This window comes from Paramormyrops kingsleyae, chromosome 22, assembly GCF_048594095.1.
Source record: "Paramormyrops kingsleyae isolate MSU_618 chromosome 22, PKINGS_0.4, whole genome shotgun sequence".
In the NCBI taxonomy this organism is placed as follows: Eukaryota; Metazoa; Chordata; class Actinopteri; order Osteoglossiformes; family Mormyridae; genus Paramormyrops; species Paramormyrops kingsleyae.
Window position 1 is genome coordinate 20,833,998 of NC_132818.1, and position 21,211 is coordinate 20,855,208.

Below are 21,211 nucleotides of genomic sequence, written 5' to 3' on the forward strand. Positions count from 1 at the left end.
GAAGAGATTGTACTTTATAAACATACAGGATTGTGCAAAAGTCTTATTTTGCTAAAGAATATTATATTTAAATTCTTTTCATGCTGGTGTAAGACTTTAGATCTGAAAAGGCACGTTAGCTTAGCCTTTTCAACACCTTTCCTAATATTATCCCACCATGTGGTTGCCACCCAATATAGCCATGTATTTGGCTAGCATGCCATGTTTTGCTAATCAGTGCCTCAACAAATTCATCCATTTTCTGAAACCACTTGTCCTATTTAGAGCCGGGGGTGGGGGATCTGGAGCCTATGGGCACAAAGCAGGGAACAACCCAGGATGGGGCACCAACCTGTCACCGAGAATACATATGGGCAATTTGGTAACACCAGAGGACACTCCGTCACAACACGGGGAGAAAAACGCAAGCTCCACACACATGGGACCGTGGCAGGGACTCGAACCCAGGTCCCAGAGGTGTGAGGTGACCACCACCATGCCACCCCTCAACAAATTCATTTCAAACTAATTAAGTGAGCTAGTGGTTTGATGAATACGTGGAATGACTGGGGTACCCCCAGTGGGACACGAAGCTGTATTATTCCAGCCACTGAATATCAGCTTTTGAATTTTTTGGAAAACAGAAGAAATTCTTACTTTTTGTTGTATCTGTGCACATATTCTAATTTTACGTTATCTTTTTGTTAGACCAAATATATAATTGTTACCCAGATAAATATCTTAGGCTATGAAATAAAATGCTTTAAGACACTTGCACAATACTTGCATAACTGAAATAACTCATCATCCTTCGTATCAGTTTGATCATTTGGTATTCTTGTGATCCTGTCACAGTTCTGTCGCACAATGGACAGAACGCCAGTCTATCTTAGGGCACGGACACTATGGGGCGATTAGAGGTATTACTTCACCTAACCACAGGCAGTTGGACGGCAGAGAGAAATCCACATGACATGGAGAGAACATGCAAACTGCGCACACATGGAGCAATATTCAGAACGCCGACCCTAAGGGTGTGAGGTAATGGCGCTACCTACTTAGCCACTATGTCATTTCCTGGTGTGGAATTTATTTTTCTCTATGATAAACCAATCAAATTCTGAGAATAACTCTGAAAAATCCAGTGCAGATAGGCACCCTACGTGTACTACACTTGTAGCTACATACGCTGTGCAGATTACTCAATTTATTCCTCACCACCATCATTCAAAGCGCTGACATCTGCAATTGTTTAGTCGCTGTCGCACAAATTAATTATCTTTTCGCATTTGGCCAGAGTTCAGAGTCATAACAATTTGACACGCTGAGGATTTAATAAATGTAATTAATTTTGAATTGGATTTGATGTTATTGTTGTCCGTGTTGTTGTGCACTGCACACCGAGGTGAATTTTCACAGCGGTACACAAAAAAATTGCTTATACTGCAGTACAAGTAGTGCAACCTTAGAAAAAAATATTAAAATTACATTAAAGGAGGTAAGTCAGCGTTGCTCTCACAAAGTGCGACAGGCTGCTCCACCAGTAGAGTTTCAGTGCCGTGGCACAGCAGATGAAAGATGAATATGGTCTCTTTGTTGCGACCTTCACTCCTCCTTGTAATATCCGCTCACACCCTCGCCCCGAATCTGCAAATTCTCCGAGGCGTGTGGCACCAGCAACCCCACGTTTAAATGAATCTGTGTCAGACAGAAGCCTTTTAGTCTCGATTGTCAGGGAAACTAACGAGCCAGACCTTGGGGTTTCCTGCTGGGTCGATATTTTTAATAATTCACAAACACGACACTGAGGACAAAACTGGGTGACAGAGTCTACATCAGGGACCTTTTTTAAAACCAAGATGAGTCCTGCCACGTTTCTTCTGAAATCACTTCAAAGTGGAACCACTAAGAAGCACTTTAGATCTCCCTAAGGCCAGACCAACTGCAGCATTACAAATCGGAGCACAGAGACATTCAAGTCTGAAAATCTGCACAAATCGTTGTTTATATGGTTACTGACAGTAGGAGCTGGTGAGGCTGGGGATGCACAGGCAGGTCTGAATACTGCACGCCTTCGCTTTTTCATTTCTTAATAATTAAACTCCTTTAACTTTCCAGCTCTCTACTTGTCTATAAATATTCTAGTTCTTGGCTTTTTTCTTTAGATCACTGTGAACTGAAATGGGACCTCACAATTAAATTAGTGACACTGATGAAATCTACTACTATTCTAGCTTATTTCTTCAGAAATCCCTATTTGGAGCTGAATCTGTGTCATTTTTCGCAATTCTTATATACACTCACCTAAAGGATTATTAGGAACACCATACTAATACGGTGTTTGACCCCCTTTCGCCTTCAGAACTGCCTTAATTCTACGTGGCATTGATTCAACAAGGTGCTGAAAGCATTCTTTAGAAATGTTGGCCCATATTGATAGGATAGCATCTTGCAGTTGATGGAGATTTGTGGGATGCACATCCAGGGCACGAAGCTCCCGTTCCACCACATCCCAAAGATGCTCTATTGGGTTGAGATCTGGTGACTGTGGGGGCCATTGTAGTACAGTGAACTCATTGTCATGTTCAAGAAACCAATTTGAAATGATTTGAGCTTTGTGGCATGGTGCATTATCCTGCTGGAAGTAGCCATGAGAGGATGGGTACATGGTGGTCATAAAGGGATGGACATGGTCAGAAACAATGCTCAGGTAGGCCGTGGCATTTAAACGATGGCCAATTGGCACTAAGGGGCCTAAAGTGTGCCAAGAAAACATCCCCCACACCATTACACCACCACCACCAGCCTGCACAGTGGTAACAAGGCATGATGGATCCATGTTCTCATTCTGTTTACGCCAAATTCTGATTCTACCATTTGAATGTCTCAACAGAAATCAAGACTCATCAGACCAGGCAACATTTTTCCAGTCTTCAACTGTCCAATTTTGGTTAGCTCCTGCAAATTGTAGCCTCTTTTTCCTATTTGTAGTGGAGATGAGTGGTACCCGGTGGGATCTTCTGCTGTTGTAGCCCATCCGCCTCAAGGTTTTGCGTGTTGTGGCTTCACAAATGCTTTGCTGCATACCTCGGATGTAACGAGTGGTTATTTCAGTCAAAGTTGCTGTTCTATCAGCTTGAATCAGTCGGCCCATTCTCCTCTGACCTCTAGCATCAACAAGGCATTTTCGCCCACAGGACTGCCGCATACTGGATGTTTTTCTCTTTGCACACCATTCTTTGTAATCCCTAGAAATGGTTGTGTGTGAAAATCCCAGTAACTGAGCAGATTGTGAAATACTCAGACCGGCCCCTCTGGCACCAACAACCAAGCCACGCTCAAAATTGCTTAAATCACCTTTCTTTCCCATTCTGACATTCAGTTTGGAGTTCAGGAGATTGTCTTGACCAGGACCACACCCCTAAATGCATTGAAGCAAATGCCATGTGATAGGTTGATTAGATAATTGCATTAATGAAAAATTGAACAGGTGTTCCTAATAATCCTTTAGGTGAGTGTATATGCTTATTATATGATATTGAATTCATAATTAAATAAAATATCATGCAGATATAAATACCTGAAGAAAAACTAGCAGCGATACAACTTACCAGGGAATACGACCAGTAATCTAAAGAGATTAATCTACATATTCACGTATTTCTATGCATACCCAGCTAACAGGGAACATTCCCAGAACTTTAGCCAACGTTCTGTGAAGGTTCTGTGCAAAGTTGGCAGAGAACATTCTTACTGTAACGTTAACGGAATGTTATTTATTCATTTTACATTTTAACAAAGGTTCTGTCAATGTCAGCTCGATTAGTACCTGAATATCCTTTTAATGCAGTTAGTGTTGAAAAATATTGTTCTATAATAACAGTATTATTTCATTAGAGTGCTGTGTATGTAAACTGCAAATGTACTACCCTGCATTCAGCCCATGACCTTAGAGGTGTAGAGTTACAGTGTCTCCTGCCGCCCCACCGTGCCCTTTGCTCGTTAATTCATTATTATTCTTAGCTGTAGCAGTAGTTATGGTAGTGGGATAACATTCTGGGAGCATCAGCAAAAGTGCACAATTTGAAAGCTGTCTAACCTTAATCATAACGTTTAGTAAACGTTCCTAGAATGAAAAATGTTACCTGGCTAGTTTGTTACTGTCTATCGTGTAATGTTTTTTGTATAATAATTTAATAACATTCATGTTTTCTTATCTCATCTTGGATGCTCCCTTTAACCGTAAAACCGTTTTAGCTGTGGTACAAGTGAGATATTTCATTTCTAAATTGACAGCATTGTTACATTTATATTGTCCTGTAATGCAATTTGTTGTAGGTAGATACTCTTTACACGTACTTGACTTTAATGTAGCACTACAGCAGTGGTATTAATGCTTATTAAGAGATGGCTGTTTTCTGTTTTAAACTGAAACTAGCAAATGTTTTCAGTCGGACACCCACTTCCAACCCTTAACGTGACAGTTGATCGACTGTGAGATCGCACTCAGCTCAGATCATAAATAATACGCTTAGCTAGTATGTCAGCTGCCTGGATATTTCTGCATCAGTCCCCTCTCCAACCTACCCATCAGCACTCTCAGGCACCACTAATGACAGAGATGTCCATCATGCAGTGTCAGCCCCTTGATCCATCCACCGTCTAGCCGTGAGGGACACGCATAGTTGACGATCTTTGACCATGCGGAAACACACTGGAGCGTCCATTACGGCTCGGAGGAAATGTCAGTACCGATGTACCCACGGGAACTCGGAACAGCCAAGAAGATCCTGATTAATTACCAACAACTGGCAATGCTAATGAGGCCGCAGAAGGAAATTGAACCCTAAAGGGTCTTTGTGGCTGCAGAGGAACCTTCCCCCCTCCCCTGATAATACTTGCAATCAGTCAGAACTGGTCAAATCAGCCGCAAAATAATTAGTGTGGCGGTTAGTGTCATTCCACTGAACCTGCTGGCCAGTTAATTCATTTCGGTCCTGGAAATGCGTCATTAAGCTCAATAGCATTGCAGTTTTAATGAGTTTTGGTCTTCATTGTATATTGCATGTAATTTCATATTTACTATATGAAAACAACAGCACTGCAATAAATGTATGCAGCGTTGCTAAGCCAAGTATAAAAGTTTCCTTTTAGCGCGAATGATCCATCAAAGAATTTGTCATGACGATGAAATCGTCGTTTTAAGTGACCACTGTTGGACCAGTACAAAATTAACTTGGGGTGCAGCGGATCTGGTGCAGTTCTAGTATCTAATGGACAAAGTTTACTTCATTTACTCATTCTTGGTGGTTCTTTTTACACTAAGTTGCCATATCATCAGTGTGGCTTAGATTAACAACATCACTTATTTCTTAGCAATTATTTATACTCCCTTTCTTATATTAACACTGACTTATGCAACTGGCAGCAGGGCAGTGACAGTATTGGCGTCGTCTTCAATGAGCGCGTCCCCCTCACCCACGGGCATGCAGGTGGCCTGCCAGGCTGCTCCAGCTGCCACCTCCAACGGCTGCCCTCGCCGTCTTCATTCAGCGCCACTCGGTAACGCAGTTGATTTCTAAGAGCCACGTCACACCACCAACACGTCCTGGCACCTTAAGTGCCCCCTGGTTGGAATGTTCTAGAACAGTGTTGCCGCTGACGAGGTAACAGATTGGCTTTCAGTCCTGTGATGCAACCTAGACCCGCCACACGTCTGGGTCGACTATGACAAGCCAGATGGTTTGATCACAATCATGGTTGTGATTATGGGTTGGCGGTGAGTGAAGCAGGGTGTTATTCATTTCTTTGAATATTTGCCCGGCATACTGCACTGTCCCTTTTGTTCGGGACACATCAAGGAGCGAATTTGGAGTTAATACCATTTCAATAATTAAGATCAAATATGTCCACGGCAGGACTCATCTGTGTCTGTGGCAAAATTGTTGTGATTGATTCTGGAAAAAAAATGTAGGCTACAGTTTTTAAATACCATGGTAAAAAAATTGCATTTCCAACAAATTGTCCCTTAGAATTCGGCATGGTGTTGACCCCTGGTTAACAGAGACATCAAAAATGTGATCTTTGCTGGGAAAAGAATGATAGTACAATATGACACAATTAAGAGAGTTGAATCACTCTCATACGCAGTGAGGTGTAATTGAAGGACAAATTAAATTATGCTAATTAAGTTTTAATGGATTAATGGTACCATGAGCTTAGTCTGAAGAGACAATATTGTTGTTGGTATAAAGATACTATTTTTTGATACTATTTTGAACCCCAACTGGTAACTAGAAGTGTATAGTTCAGGTCCAGAAAGTAAAAATCCAGACCAAGATTTTGTTTCAACCAACCAGTTGAGTACTCTGACTCTTTATTTTCTTCAGAGCCCAACAAGAATCAGTCAACCAGAATGAAACAGACACACGCAAGGGGTCATTCTAGGCTCAGAGCCTATCTGGGGCTTTGCCTAGAATTAATAACATGATGACAGTGATTGTACAGATGACCGGGGCGTCGCTGATGCATTTAGCTCTTAAACCCCGTGAGCCCACCCTCGGTGCTGCCCCAGAACACAGAAGCTTGTGTGGCGCTTGAGTTGATTGGTAGATATCAAAAGCAGGGATTATTCACCTGTAATACCATGACGCCCATTGCTTGTCTTAGCTGAGCATGAAATAGTAGTGACATTGTGCATTAATACCACAATAACGGATGTTTGATTTGTATTCTGCTTTCGCCTTTCAGATACTTTACAAATGTGGTCACGCAGATACAGGCAGAGCAGAAATGTGCCACCGCATGGGTTCCGTCTCCTTGCCGCTTTAGCTTTAACTCGTCATATGTCTCTACTTACTCCCACCTCCGATCCCAGAAAGATTCACTTGATATATGTCTTTTTTTATTTTTCGTTTTCTTCTTTCTTGTGGTTAAATGTTTTTTTTTTCTCTTTCATCACATCTCTGTGACAAAACCCGATGGGAACTCAAATACAGGGAGGAGCTTATTGAAAGACGAGATCATATACAGTCGCCAATATGAATCGCGTTCTGGCCTGGAAGCTCCCAGTACAAGATCAATTTACCTCCCCATTGGCCCTGAAAATTGTATCAGTGAGCACACATATTAAAACTAATCCACCTTAAATCAAATGCTGAGGAATCAGGGAATTCTGGGAAGGCTGTAGGGCTGTATTACACCTACCAAAGATTTTACAGATGTAGCAATTGAATTCCTGAACAGAGTAAATGGCAAGGGGGGGGGGCTCAGTTGGGCAGCACTGTAGCCTCACACCCCCTGGGTTGTGGATTTGATTCCTGTCCCCCAGCCCCCAAATCACCCAGTGCGTGGATGTGTGACCATATGCCCTACAATGGAATGACATCCCAGGATAGTTTCTGGTTGTCTGATTCTTCAGGAATTAAATGCTGTTTGCAATTTCAAATCCTATCCGGAACAACCAGTTACCTTAAACTCCAGGGTTCTCAATTAATGTTGTAAAATTGGATATATAATCTAAGACACCAGTTACCTTTTGGTACTGTAAATTACGACGTTTTTCCCTTATCTGTGTCCGGCCAGTTGCAGTCAATATTTACCCCGTTGTCTTTTTTCCTCTTGCAGACAATGTGTACAGAGAGTGCCTCTCCAATGGAACATGGGCGATGAAAGGCAATTACTCACAGTGTCAAGCCATCCTGAATGAAGAGGTACGGTAGCTGTGTCAGGGAAGCCAAGCCAAGCTTCTTTCCAGGCATTTTAGCATCAATGTTGCGGAGGATGGCGGCTGGAATGATCCAAACGCTGAAAATCACACTTCAGAACTGCTGGCTTCTGTCTCCATCAGTGTTTTGTTAAGACATTTTAAACTGTGAACTGATACTCAATTCCGTTATATCTCCTATACGCTGATCACGTTTCAACCCATCTGCCATTTCTCTGTGGCAAATAATTTATCTACACGCCGGTTGGTTGTGTTCAGATATGAACCTGACTGGCCGAATCGAGATGCCACCACAATGTCAGATAGCCAGGCTGTTCTATAGACATAATTAACTGCATGTTTTATTGAAGGGTATTAAGGTTCATATATATTGTTTCTTATCTCTTAGCAGGAAAACTAAGGAATAATAACATAATGGTAAAATTTCCGATGAACTAACGCATTTCATTGTCACCAGAGCACTTGGTTAATGCATCCAGATCATCGTGGTTTTCATCAGTCCTCATCTTCAGTGTCGCCTTAAGGCATCCCATAGTGGACGGTGGGGAGCGTTTTTGAAAAGCTTACAGAAAGACTCATTAGAGACTCCTTGGCCTAAACTCAAAAGCCTTGTGAAAGCTACACTGAGTCACTGAGTGGAAAATTTGCCTTGTGCCGTCATTTTATCAGAAAGTACCATGCATCCCTGTGTGATTTTATTATGGGCAACCGAGCTCTGGTCCAAATCCTTCTGATTAAAGCGTGGGAGCTAAAATTTTATTATGAGTTCTGTTCTTGGAATCCCTATGGAAGGACCTCTAGCTCAATCGGCCCAGAGAAAATCCAGCTGTGAATAGTTAGAGAATCTATACTGTAAATTCTTAATACATAATGCTTGCTGGGTGGGGGGACATCTGCTCAGTAAATAGAGTGCTAACTCATCCGGCCTACGCAATGCAATATGTGCTAGAGCCCTGGGCGGGAGTCTTGTGAAGGAGGATGAGACTGCTGTGAGTCATCACAACAATCGATACATTCATAAATACATCAATATTTAAAAATGTAGCCACCATGACCTTCAGCTGCAGAAGTGAATTGTAGATGGATGGATGGATGCAGGGCTGGACTGTCTATCTAGCATATCAGGCATTTTCCCAAAATTCATTGTGGGAGCCCCCCCCGTAAAATTTTGTCATAGGTATATAGGTATGTATGTGCAGTGGGTGTGTATGGGCAAAAGTGGATGGATGGATGGATGGATAAGAAATAGTGGTTTTGAAATGAATATTCCGCTCAAATATAATTAATGTTAAATGCAATGGTTTAGTCCTCTCTGGGGTGATGATGATGATGATGATGTCATGGTCCTGTATAGGATGGACAGCTGATGAGGGACAAGGTGAAAAGTCTGTGGGATGGCGAGGCAAAAAGGTACAAGGGGTGTAACGTCAAAAACATGACTCGCAGGAGCTTCCAGCCTGCTGAAATAAATATCATTATATGTCTATTAATAGTTAATTGTTCTTGTAGCATTTTTCACCACATTAGGCTTCGATTTTTAAACTGTAATCACTTGTGATCATATCAGTCATTATGACATTCCGTTTGGCATGTCATCTCTCGAGGAACAAATTCGGAATCGAGAATTCAAACGGAACCACAAACCAGAGCAAAGATTAAAATGGATATCTGTGGAATTCAGTGGATATGTGTGTGCCGCTCTGAAACAGTCTTGGGGATTTACGCTAGAGTGACGCTGTCTGGCTGGGACCCCTAATGGCCATGTGACTGCTGGAGGCTGCCCGGAGTCCCTTGCGGTTCCGTGGGCCGGCTGCAGTCGGCCTGTTCTTACTGCCATCTGCTTCTGACAGTAGAAGCGACATGCAAATAAGTAACAACACTGTGGTGCAGCGCTGCGTGCAAACAGGCCGACGTCTCATACGAGACCCCAGGACGCCTTTGATTCTTAGGTAAAACATGAAAGGAGTCTAAAGCATAGTTACAAAAAAAATCCTCTGGCCCTTTGTACTTTTAAATTTAAATTGGAGTATTGTTGGTTGCAAGTACTCTGAAGGATTCCAGGAACGAGACTCTGCTCCAGTCGCGGAATGAAGAACATGCTCGCTAATGATGCATAGCTAGTTGTTCAAGTTTTGCATTTGGAAATAGATCAACAACTCGCTCAAAAGGATAGTGACTCCTTAGTGGTTGTTAAATGAAAATGCGAGGGGCGAGTAGAGTATCAGCCATCACATGCGCTGATGTCACCGCCATTGCATGTCGCAGGATGATTAATGCAGCTGAGAATGAATGTCGCCTTTAACGTATAGAGAAGACGAGGTTTTTGTGTGGAGGATGCTAAAAGCCTACGAGACTCGTTACGCGTGTCTTCATGTAGGACGTAGTGAACGACACTGTGCAAAGGAAAAGCTGATATTTATAATCTTATCCCAGAACACGTCGGCTAATGTGACTCTTTAAAAGAAATTCAGCAGTTGTCTCTACAGAGTCTCCTTATGTCGATACTTTTTACATTTTATGAATTACAATTCTAATCTCTGTTGCACTCCAAACATAAAAAATTAGCTTTTTAAAGGAATTATAGGAATTTTAAGGAATTTTTACATCAGTGGCTGGATAGATATATAAAAAAAACTCACAAATCCATCATTTCCATGTATAGAAATGATCAATTTCAGTAGGTCTTTGCATACAAAATGATTGGAGGATCCAGATGCAGATGGCGAGGTTAATTTTATGAATCCAAATCATAATCCAAAATCAGCTGCTGAAACATGGAGAAAAACAGCAAGCTGATGGATCAGGCAAGAGCCGTGTACCAGAACAGACCGGCAATGTCACACAGGCTCTGTGAAATATAAAACCCCGCAAAGAGGTGACTGAAAACATACTCCTAATACCCCAAGCCTAGCAGGAGTGTATACAGAGGCGGGGCCACAGGGACACAGGCCCTAGCTGAAAGCTGATTGGCTCCCAGAGTAGTCCCCTCCCCCACCACCTGTCAGTCATTGATTCAATACATATCATTGGCTGGCACCTCTGCATAGCCCTTCTGCATAGCCCCTTGTATGCCCCTTACCTTAAAAAGTCCTAAAATTGCCCCCGCAACTAGGCAAATGAGTTTGTGAGCTGCAGGTGAGTTAATAATCCGTTGTGGCTGAGCGTGGCTGAGGTGTGAAGGGAAACGTGGCTGAATACAGGAGTGAGAGAGTGCTCTGTTCACTCTGTTAGTATCAGAATCACTAAGAGCTGACAGTTTCCTAGACTCTCACTGATATCATTTTTTAGTTGATTGTCACTGCTTACAAAAAACCCACTGAATTCCTGCCTTTGAAAGAGTTGAGATTCCTTGCCGGGGAACCTTGAGCTTGTGCCAGCTGCTCCTTTAATCTTGATCGACAGGCGGCAGCATGGGAGGCTGTGTCTCCATACGGCGCAACGTGTGCTGGTGCTGCCAGACATGGAAAAGCACCTCACATACCCCTCAAGTGACCCAAACCCAGAATCAGCCGTGATCACCTGGAGGACATAGACCAACAGGCATGTCTGCTGCAGTTGTGCACTAACAGCCATAAAAAGATTATTTACTAGTGCCGTTTTTGTCGTGAATAATGTACTTATTGGCATTGGTATCATGTATCATGGCATTGGTATACTTTTCACAATTTAATGACAACAAGAACATTCCTCATCTGGCATTCCTCATCTGGCATTCTCTCATCTGGCATTCCTCATCTGGCATACCATAATACCCCTGTACCAGTTATCTGTGGTTTACCCAGGTCCAAAAAAATAATGATAAAATGTGTAACAATATGTTTTTTCATTTTTCCTTCATCCTTTGAGTGCTATAAAAAGCACGAGTTGATCATCACTTGTTGCTCTCTCATCTGTTACATTATCTAGAATAACATTATACAGAAGTAACCTGAAACATCAGAATCCCTTTCACATGAGAGAGTACAGTACCGTATTGTATCATAATGTACAATGCACTTTACGTTATTGTGTGTAATTTACCAATTACCATATGTAAGTATATGAAAATCACGAGAAATATGTCATCTGTAGACGGTTGACTATTATCCACAGTTTGTACGTCTTGGGACATATCACCCGCGCAACAGGGGACCTACTGTATAGGAAATTATAATCATTTTTAACTTTGTTGTCACTGTCTCAAAATACTTCTACTTCAACTCTAGGTAGAGTAAATTAATGTGTTTTGCAATTAGTCAGCATTTTAAATCTGATTTAAATTGCAGTCCACAACAATTTGTATTGCTGATTTGTGCAAGTGAACCAGTAGTAGAAAAAATTAAGTTTTATTGTTTCTGAAGGACAATTTCTCCTTAAATTGACTGCATCAGTGTATCTTATCCTTCCTTTACTGTAATGTTGTGACTGCAACTAGTCGTTTGGATGACCGCTGGATTTTACTACAGAGCATTAAATAAGTAAAATAGCAAAGATGGTGGAGTTTCAGGGTGCCATAATAGGGAAGCGATATTTCAATGTATTGTAATTTTTTTGAATACTAATATCCCAAAAATTGGAAAGTCTGCTGCCTTCAAATTTTTATCAGATGCACTAATAATATGAGCCTATTTTAGTTAATATGCTCCAATTTCCCTACGATGGCGGTATCATGCTAAAATTGACGAGCTAACGCTTGCATCACGGTTAAAGATTGGCTCGCTCTGTTTTCTCCTCTAGAGTCCTGCCTACACCAACCACACTGTGTCAGATTTGCTTAATTCACATGAATATCGCAATAACCTCAGGCACATTATAAATGCCGTAAAAGATAAATTGCTCGTTCCCGAGAGTCAGAATGAACGAGAAAACCAGAGTGAGGAAAGGAAACCCCCCCCCGGAGACCAGCTTTGTGTCACTGCATTATAATTGAGTTGCGCTTTTTTTAGGGGTGGCGGGAGGTAGCGGTTACAACAGTTGGACCTTAAATTCTAAACAGGGACATATTATACTGAACTGAGACTCTTTGTGTCTCCTGGGAATCAGATTTCTGGGTCTCAGGCTTTGGCTGCCCAGTTAATGCTCCGGACTGATTCTACGGCAAATATATCGCGTGAAGGCCTTTAGAACGTGAAGGATCTGGTGCAGTAACAGCTGAAGGCCTTTAGAACGTGAAGGATCTGGTGCAGTAACAGCTAGTGAAAAGTAAAATGAATAGTAGAAGCATGATCAAATAGCATAATTAATATAGGAATTAGCCCTTTGCCATTTGTCTGCTAAAGGAAGTGACAGTACTTGCATTTTCCTACAAAATTCCAAAATTTAATCAGCAAGAATTGTTCATTAATAATAGTGCAAAAGAAAAGATACAGAAATGTTTATGGCCCATAAACATGGCAAGATAGTTCATATGCAAAAAAAGCATCTTTAGATGCACAAATCAGTATGCTTAAAATTATTCAGCAGGACATTAAGATCCAAATGTAACATGCAATTCTCAAATATAAATGATTCTTGTATAATAATTGAAAATCATTCAGCCAGTCAAAAACCCATTTAGTGTAATGTACTAAACATGACGGTGTTTTCGAAGTTACCAAGAGGATATCCAGGATATTTTGGCTAAAACGTTGGTTGTTTTGTTCCCTTGTATGATGAATAATTTGGAAATAGACAAGTTTTCTGTTTCTATTAATGTTTTTTGTGACAGATTCAACATAATGTTGTTGTGCATTTTTGTGCTCCTTAGCAGTACATCGTGATCTGCAAATGGCACAAGCCAGTGTGGGTTGGTAAATATCGGATACAGCTATTAATGTTGTTTAATAACATCCATATGCAAGTAACTTGATCGCTTGCAGGACACAGTACCTTTTATTGCTTTGAGAAGTGCAACTTACTGTTGCACAACTGCACAAATTGAACCTGGACACAATTAATGCATTTTTTTATAGGCAGATTTATGACCGACTGGTGCGGGGCTGTAAATTCAGTCCTAAGCATCCAGATGACAGCATTCTTCATTATTCCTGGAACATCTTTATTTATTCGAGTCACTGTTCTGGAAACCCACACGCGGCTTATTGGGCACATCGGCCTTGCTCAGGTCCCACCCCCCGGCATCCTGCTCCAATCCGAACCCCCACCTCACTCTCAGCTCAGCTCCTCAGATGCCGTGGACTTGTAAAGGTTTGCGCCATGTGGAGTCCTTTCTCGGGGCTGCAGAAAATGATTCGGGGGAGCAATAAGAGCACAAGCATTGATCCGACGGACTAAGCCTGTTTTAACAGTTTATATGCCCAGACACACGCCCTGAAAACAGCGTTAGGGGAAGGCGAGTCAGCCGTGAACTGCTGGAACCGCTCGCAAATATACTTAGTGTCCAGTTAGCTAATATATATTTAGTATTTAGCTAAAATAAATGCATGGCTAATGTAAATAAACCAATGGAGCATGATCATTGGTAAGGCTGCACCAAAGTGCACAAATATAATGTGTTCTGCTGAGCAAAGCAGCCCGCAGTAGCATGAAGTTTCTGTGATAATCGCTGCTTCCTTCCATTGCCCCCTGTAACACAGAAAGGGCAGAGTGTAAGACAGTCGAGATAAAATTTGCGAGTGGGCAATCTGTCGATCTGTTGGATTGTTATCCCCAGAGGTAGAACCACTTCTGGTCGGTGAGAGAGCTTGAGTGAGCGCCCATCTGTGAAACGCACAGGCAGTGGGAGTCCTCAAAGAGGAGGGTTTTGCTGAAGGGGGCTTTTTGAGGTGGTGTATTTATTGTCTGGCATGCAAAATCGAACTTATAAAGAGGAATGACTGCTTCCTGCAAGTCGTCAACTTCCCGTAACCTGGAGGCTATTCCAGAAATAGGGGTATGAAGCAGGAGTAATTCGGGGGAGGGTCAGAACAGAGGGGGAATATGCACGCCCTACACACGCAGAGCCAGGGCAGGGCCTGAACAGAGGGCAATCACCCATCATATTGCTGTACTTTCCTGCATCCGTACTTACACAACACATTTACAAGGTTGGAATTTATGGCTAGAATTTGTCTTAGTTATGTAAACTGGGTTTTATGTTAAGCATATGTATTTGCCTAAACCCATAAGAAGCCTTCCTTAATGGGTATAATATTATTAATGTAATAATATTCTTTATTGCTTTGTTTTTTATTAACTATTTTCCATCCATCTTCCAACTCCTTGTCTTGATCACGGTCAGGCCTGAAGCGTATCCCAGAGGGCTAGGGGTACGTCCTAGACTGGATGCCAGTTGCTCACAGGGCCAATATACACACACTTTGGGGCGGGCCAGGTCTTAAACATCAGAGCGCTTTCTCGGAGGTCTTAAGCTCAAGTGGGCCATTTGAGCTATTCTTTGAGCCAGTGAGAGAAACTAAACGAGAAAATAAAATATGACGCAGTGTTGACGATCCAAAGCTTGCCGAGTGCGGGTTCAGCTTGCCGTACTGTCCTAGCGCTGAAGCGTGCAGGGTTGCCAGCCCTGATTAGCAGAATGATGCTGCCCCATTTTTTTTCCTTGGTGGAAAACAAAAGATCGATCTGTGGGCCAGATTTAATGATGAATTAAAAACACGTCGCAGGCCGTATAGAAATGTCTCACGGGGCTAGTGGTCTGAGACCTCTGCTCTAGGGGCAATTTAGAGTTGCAAATTAATCTAACTGCAGGTTGTTGGACTGTGGGAGGTAATCCACATGGGGGGGGGGGGGGCATGTAAACTCTGTACACGAAACAGAGGTGGGATTACATGATAGGAATCTCCACAAATATAGAGATATGAGGCAATAGTGCAACCTACTTTTAACACTTATTATTTATAATAATTGGGTCTTTTTTCGGAATTCAACATCCGTCTCCATAACACTGGAAACGAGACGACACAGTTTAGTCGAATGGTTCTATAAATATATGTCTTATTCTGTGCAACATTTTAATGTTAATTTTATGGGTGTGAATTTTATTTTTTCCCCAAAACTGCTGACAAGGTGTATTAGTTTTGTGCAGTCGTATGTCCTTTTCTTTTCAGACATTTCATTTTTTGTTTAGGTAAATTGAAATATAATTGAAACAACAGCCGCACAGGAGGTGACACATCAATAATTTATTTGTACTTCCAGTTCAATAATTTAAAATGAACGAAACAAATTATACACCATAATAATCCTATTTGTAAAATGTAAGTCTATGGAATGTTATCGGCTTGGTATTTGACAGTTTTCATAACTTGCTCTGGTAGGTTTTCTGTTGTGTGCAGGGGTGCTTTAATGTACGGGTTCGCCCAGGCTGCGGCCCAGGGGCCTTGTTTACTAAAATGTAACCCCCTGCTGATCAACAGCTTTCACCGCTGCGACCCCAGAACTGGAAGTTAGGAGGTAGGAGGACTTCTGATAGCTCAAAAAACCCTGGGGCCTCTGACCATGTTAATGTACCTCTGTCTGTGAGAGTAATTCCACCTGCCCTCAACTGTCTGCTTGCTCTTGTGTTCATCCTCCAGAGAAAGAGCAAGCTGCATTACCACATAGCGGTGATCATCAACTACCTGGGCCACTGCATCTCCCTCGGGGCCCTTCTAGTGGCCTTCATCCTCTTCATGCGCCTGAGGTAGGACCCTGGAATCACGTCTGCGACACACCTAGGCAAAGTGCTGTCTGTCCCGGCCCTGCATATGTACTCCGTGTGTCTTACTCAGCCAGTGTGTCTGTGGTGTGTTGGGGGGGGATCGTGAGCCATTTGCAAGAGTTAATGCGTCCTGTGATTTCTTCACATGAGGAGGTAGGTAGGAACCCAGAGTGCCGCTGGAGAAACAGGCCTTGCATTGCTAATGCGCAACAGTGCCAACAGAGCCATTGTGTTTTGGTGCTTCTAAGGAAGTAAGAGTCCCGCTCTGAACTTTAGTTTAGCGTTAGAATGATATTAAATCAAACTTTATTCAGCTGAGGGAGTGCATGGCCCAACCATGACATCATCTATCGCTTTATGGAGAAATGCTCGGCACATACTGATCAACACTGTGAAATTCAGAATTCAAACATTCAGCCAGAGGTACTTCTCAGCCTTTTTCGTTGGCCGCTTTTCCGGAGTAAAAGGGCATCCAAGGTCACTGAGGTTTTTTGGTGCATTTTCAGCAGAGGAACTCTATTCCAACTGGGAAAGAACGACAGGTGGCCTGAACACTGCCACACATCTCCAGTTCTTAACATCAACTGGGACCCTACACTGTATTTGGTTTGCAAATAGATTTTAGATGAAAATGCTGACTGGGTGTGAACAGACCCCTCAGGACAGAATCAGGCTAAGTGTCAGGCAGCAGTGAATCGTGCAGCAAACTTTACAGAGTAAAATAATACGGAACAGGCAGCCATTCTTGACTCTTTTTACATGAACAAATAAAAGAATGAATGTCTTGGAAGTTTGCATTTTTCAAAATGTCCCTCTGCAGAGCAGTGATTAGTCACTGTTATAAATCATCTTTGACATAATACAGTTCAGTTTAATAGCACACCATAAAACATGAACCTAAATCGTTGGAATAGATTTCTTTCAATTAACATGTAAGTTATTGATGTGTTAATGAAGAAAGAGTGAAAGCTGGTGCTAAAATATGAAAATGTATTTTCCATTTTTTTGCACTGTGAAGATCCATAAAAGGATTCAGACAAGAACGCAACGTGGGTCAATGTAAACAGAATGTTGATAAGATCTCAACTTTGTATTGTTCTTCCTGCTACCTAAATGAGATATTACAAAATGTTTTTGTCATTGGCTTTTATTTGTTATTATAGCATTTTTTTGTGGGTTTACTTCGGATGTTTAATTCATCATGTTTTGTATATGGTAGCATAACATTTTCAGCTGTCTTTTTGTTTTGCGTATGTTTGTGTACTTCAACTGCAGAACTGCACATTATATACATTGTATAGCAGAATGCAAAGGAACTGTGGCTAAAGTTGCCGAATCAAACGTAAGAAAATGGAAGAAAAGACTGCTCCGTATTTACCATTTTGTTTCTCTTTTGATCATTTGTCAGGTTCTTTTGTTTGTTTTTCAATTCGACAGCTGGAGCTCAAGGCCAGAGAATTTTTAGCTTTAGGTCGGGCCATAGATGAAAGAAGTCATCTGCCAGACTAATGTAAATATACACAAGAACACGACAGGGTGGCATGATTACGGGGTGTGTAGGGAAAGGATGTAGCTGAATGTAGAGCACCTATGAAAGCAAATAGCAAGTGGGTGGAAGACTTGGGTAAAGAAGGAAGAATAGACATGATTTCATTGTCTGACATCAAATAATGTCTTACACATCAATAATTTCTCTGTCTCTAATTGGAGTAGAAAATCCCAGTACACTGCCACACAGGCATATATATGTACTACAAAAAATATTGTAATTCTCACTTTACTTTCACTTAATGTTTCCTGCAGTTGGACATTCCGGAATCCTCCTTATAGTAGTTATATTGAATGCTGATGCATTGTCAGTACTTCGAGCAATGAAGAAAACATTCATGTAAATCACATGCATAATCAATCTACTCACAAAATACATTTTACTCCACAGAATTATCTATGATGGAAGAATGATATATGGCATATGAAAAGGGGCACTGTCTCCCTTTTATTCCAAATAGCAGGTCCCTAAATGTTCCCTTTTTGTCTTCATTCATTACTGACATTTTGGACTAATTCCTTTTCACTTGCATCTATAAAGAATGTTGCAGGGGATAGGAACAGGTTAGGCTTTTAAAAGCATTTTGATTGCCTTTGGGAGAAAGGAAAATCTCTGCATTTCTATTCTGGTGCACTTTGACGTTGCAGCAGGGCACACAGGCAACAGCCCCTGTGCCACATGGACTCGGCGTGAGGCTATGGCGAGCGGACAGAACTTCCCCCGCCGGGGATGAGGCCGAGGGCTGATATGCATACGAGCTGGAGCGTGCTGGCGGCCCACTGCAGCCTACTGACTATACCCCTGGCACATCACAGTTGGATACCCTTAATACCTGCAGCGTGCTGGCAAGCTGGCTGTCACTGCATAGATCAAGATATTTCCTTTGCAAAGGCAGGTGGGGGGTGGGGGGGGGGGCGATGACTCTACAAGGCTCCTGCTTAAGGGGCGTGACCAGGACTTAGATTTCAATGATGACAGGACGCTGTGAAAGCGTGACAGGAACTTCCCCGCCGCAGAAGCTTTCAGCATCTGCTAAACAGCAAGCCTTTCTCCCTTATAGCTGAAGAGGTGCATCTGACGGCCACCTGGCATCTACGGGTGAAGGCAAAGCCCCGTGGCACGTGGCAGAAACCGGTAGGGAGGGCAAAGCAAGAACAGATGGCATCCTCCTTTAACAGAGGATGGAATTGTAATGCCTTACACAACTAATGGCACCTGCTAAGGAGCCATGGAGGGGATTTAGCTAGCAGAGGACACGCGCGGCTTTATCAATGGCGGCTTCACGCAGCGTCGAATCACGACGCGGCGTCGGACGTCGGCGCCGTGGCGTCTCCAGTCAGATTCGGTGTAGCCGCAGAGTCACCGTGTGCATGTTTACCCACACCCACCCCCTCTACCCCGTACCGTAGCCACCAGAAGGCGACTGGCTCCGGCAGACTGCATTCACAGATTGTTACCGCCACTGTTTCGCCCTCACAAAGCGCCTTGTTGCTCCGAGTTCATTATTTTATGCAAATGTACTTTATATCGCCGGCGTTTGTGATTGATGAAAGCCTCCCATGCGTCACTCATAGAATCTCAAGTTTGGGAATCACATTTCATCCAGAATTAATGACAAATATATATATATATATATATATATATATATATATATATTTTTTTTTTTTACCTGAGATGTAAAATCCTTTTCCTGGAAAACTATTTTGTAATTATATAGGTAATACAAATTCCAGAATACTGATCTCCTGTATTGTAAGTATTCCTATCACAGGACTTGAAAGCGAGACATATAAAAGGCCAATGTAATTCTAGGCCAGCATCGTATGCGGAGGTATTTAAAAAGAAAAAAGAAAAAGCCGAGTGACCGCCTGCTAATGATTCTGTACCTTCACCTAAAAGCAGGCAAATTGCTTGTCACATTAATATTTATAGTTCTTATTCACAATCCATGGCTGTGCGTGGGAGAGGGTTTTATGACTGTGTTTCTGCAGCCCATGAGCCTCCATTTCTGGATGTTAGCATCCATCAGTTGCGTTTGGGTTCAGACGGGGTGACCAGCCCATGTTAAGGTGAGTCTCACAAGTCATGAAAGAGCTTCAGTGATCCACGGCGCACTGTGACGGGGCAGTTCGAGATGCAAATGGCTGTCGATTTTAGCGCAGTACTGATTTTACTCTTGGTGTTACATACCTGCCTTTGATCATTTCCTTTGTGGCCCACTGAGAGGAACACTGCAAAACAAACCTGGAGATGGAACTGGCTCTTGGCTCAAACACAGGATTAAACACAGCCAGTGTAAACTTAAACTTCCCACGGTGACATTCAGTGGCCATTTTGACAGACCCCAGTAGGCAAAGATTTACTGCATCAGAGTTCTATTTGCACGTTCCGAGTGACGTTATACTCAGCAAACCCATGCACTGCTATTACCAGTTTGCCATAACAAATGGTGACATTCAAACCTGGAACAGACAGTCAATAGGGGTGAAAATGCCCTTTCATTGTATTGCCCATTTTGTTTACTGAGATAATGTCATACAGTCTTGTTTTTATATATCACAAAGTATAGAAAAATTATTTGAATCCAAAAAAAAATCATTGAAACATAAGACATTTGATTTATTAAAACCTAATGAAAATCCACTATGCATTCCAGCTGCAAATGTTATGTATTATGACAAACTTGTATGCTACTGTGCTATATTCAAGCCATTCGTATGCTGTTTTGTGGCTTTGTAGATCAATCACAACACATTTGCATAATCAGTCATACTTAGCAAGTTCACAAAGATATTATCTATCTATTGTCGAATATGTTTATTCATGCTGTCCCCCGGCTGTGCTCTAAGGGTCAGTGATCTGCTTTCACTATGTTTAGCACCAGCAGTATATTTGTCGATTGACAGTATATGTCAGGAGGGACAGGCTCACCCCCGTGCTGACATGCACATTTACGAAACGTGGTGGGTTAATTTCCCAGCTGTAAATAACTGTCCACCCTCAGTTCAATAAGCCAGGCATCTCTTACGGGACTAAGCGACAAGGTGGACTTCCTCTAACCATTGTCTTTTTATCTCTCGAAATCGTAACGCATCTAGAAATAGCAGCTCCTATTGTTTTCATCGGGACGAATGACAAAATAATGTATGAAAAATGACCATCATTGTTTTTGTCTGTGTAATGCTAAGCGCCACATGTTCTGTTCCGCAAATACAACCACAGCTAGAGGTGACTTTATTCAGCAATAGGTCTATTCATCAATCTATTTCTAACCTTAAACCTTTATCCCTTTACCGTTAATCTTCATCCGCTTTCTTATATAATTTGTAGCATGATAAAT

General features: G+C 42.1%; 1 protein-coding gene across 2 annotated transcripts in view; it reads left to right on the forward strand.

The window, feature by feature from the left end:
* The window catches only part of crhr1 (corticotropin releasing hormone receptor 1), a 61,305-nt gene that overhangs the window by 21,997 nt on the left and 18,097 nt on the right, over positions 1–21,211 (forward strand). For both annotated transcript variants that reach the window (XM_072704863.1, XM_072704862.1), the window contains exons 5-6: positions 7,606–7,691; positions 16,198–16,304. In XM_072704863.1, coding sequence (XP_072560964.1) covers positions 7,606–7,691; positions 16,198–16,304 — 193 coding nt within the window. The remainder of the gene's footprint in view (positions 1–7,605; positions 7,692–16,197; positions 16,305–21,211) is intronic.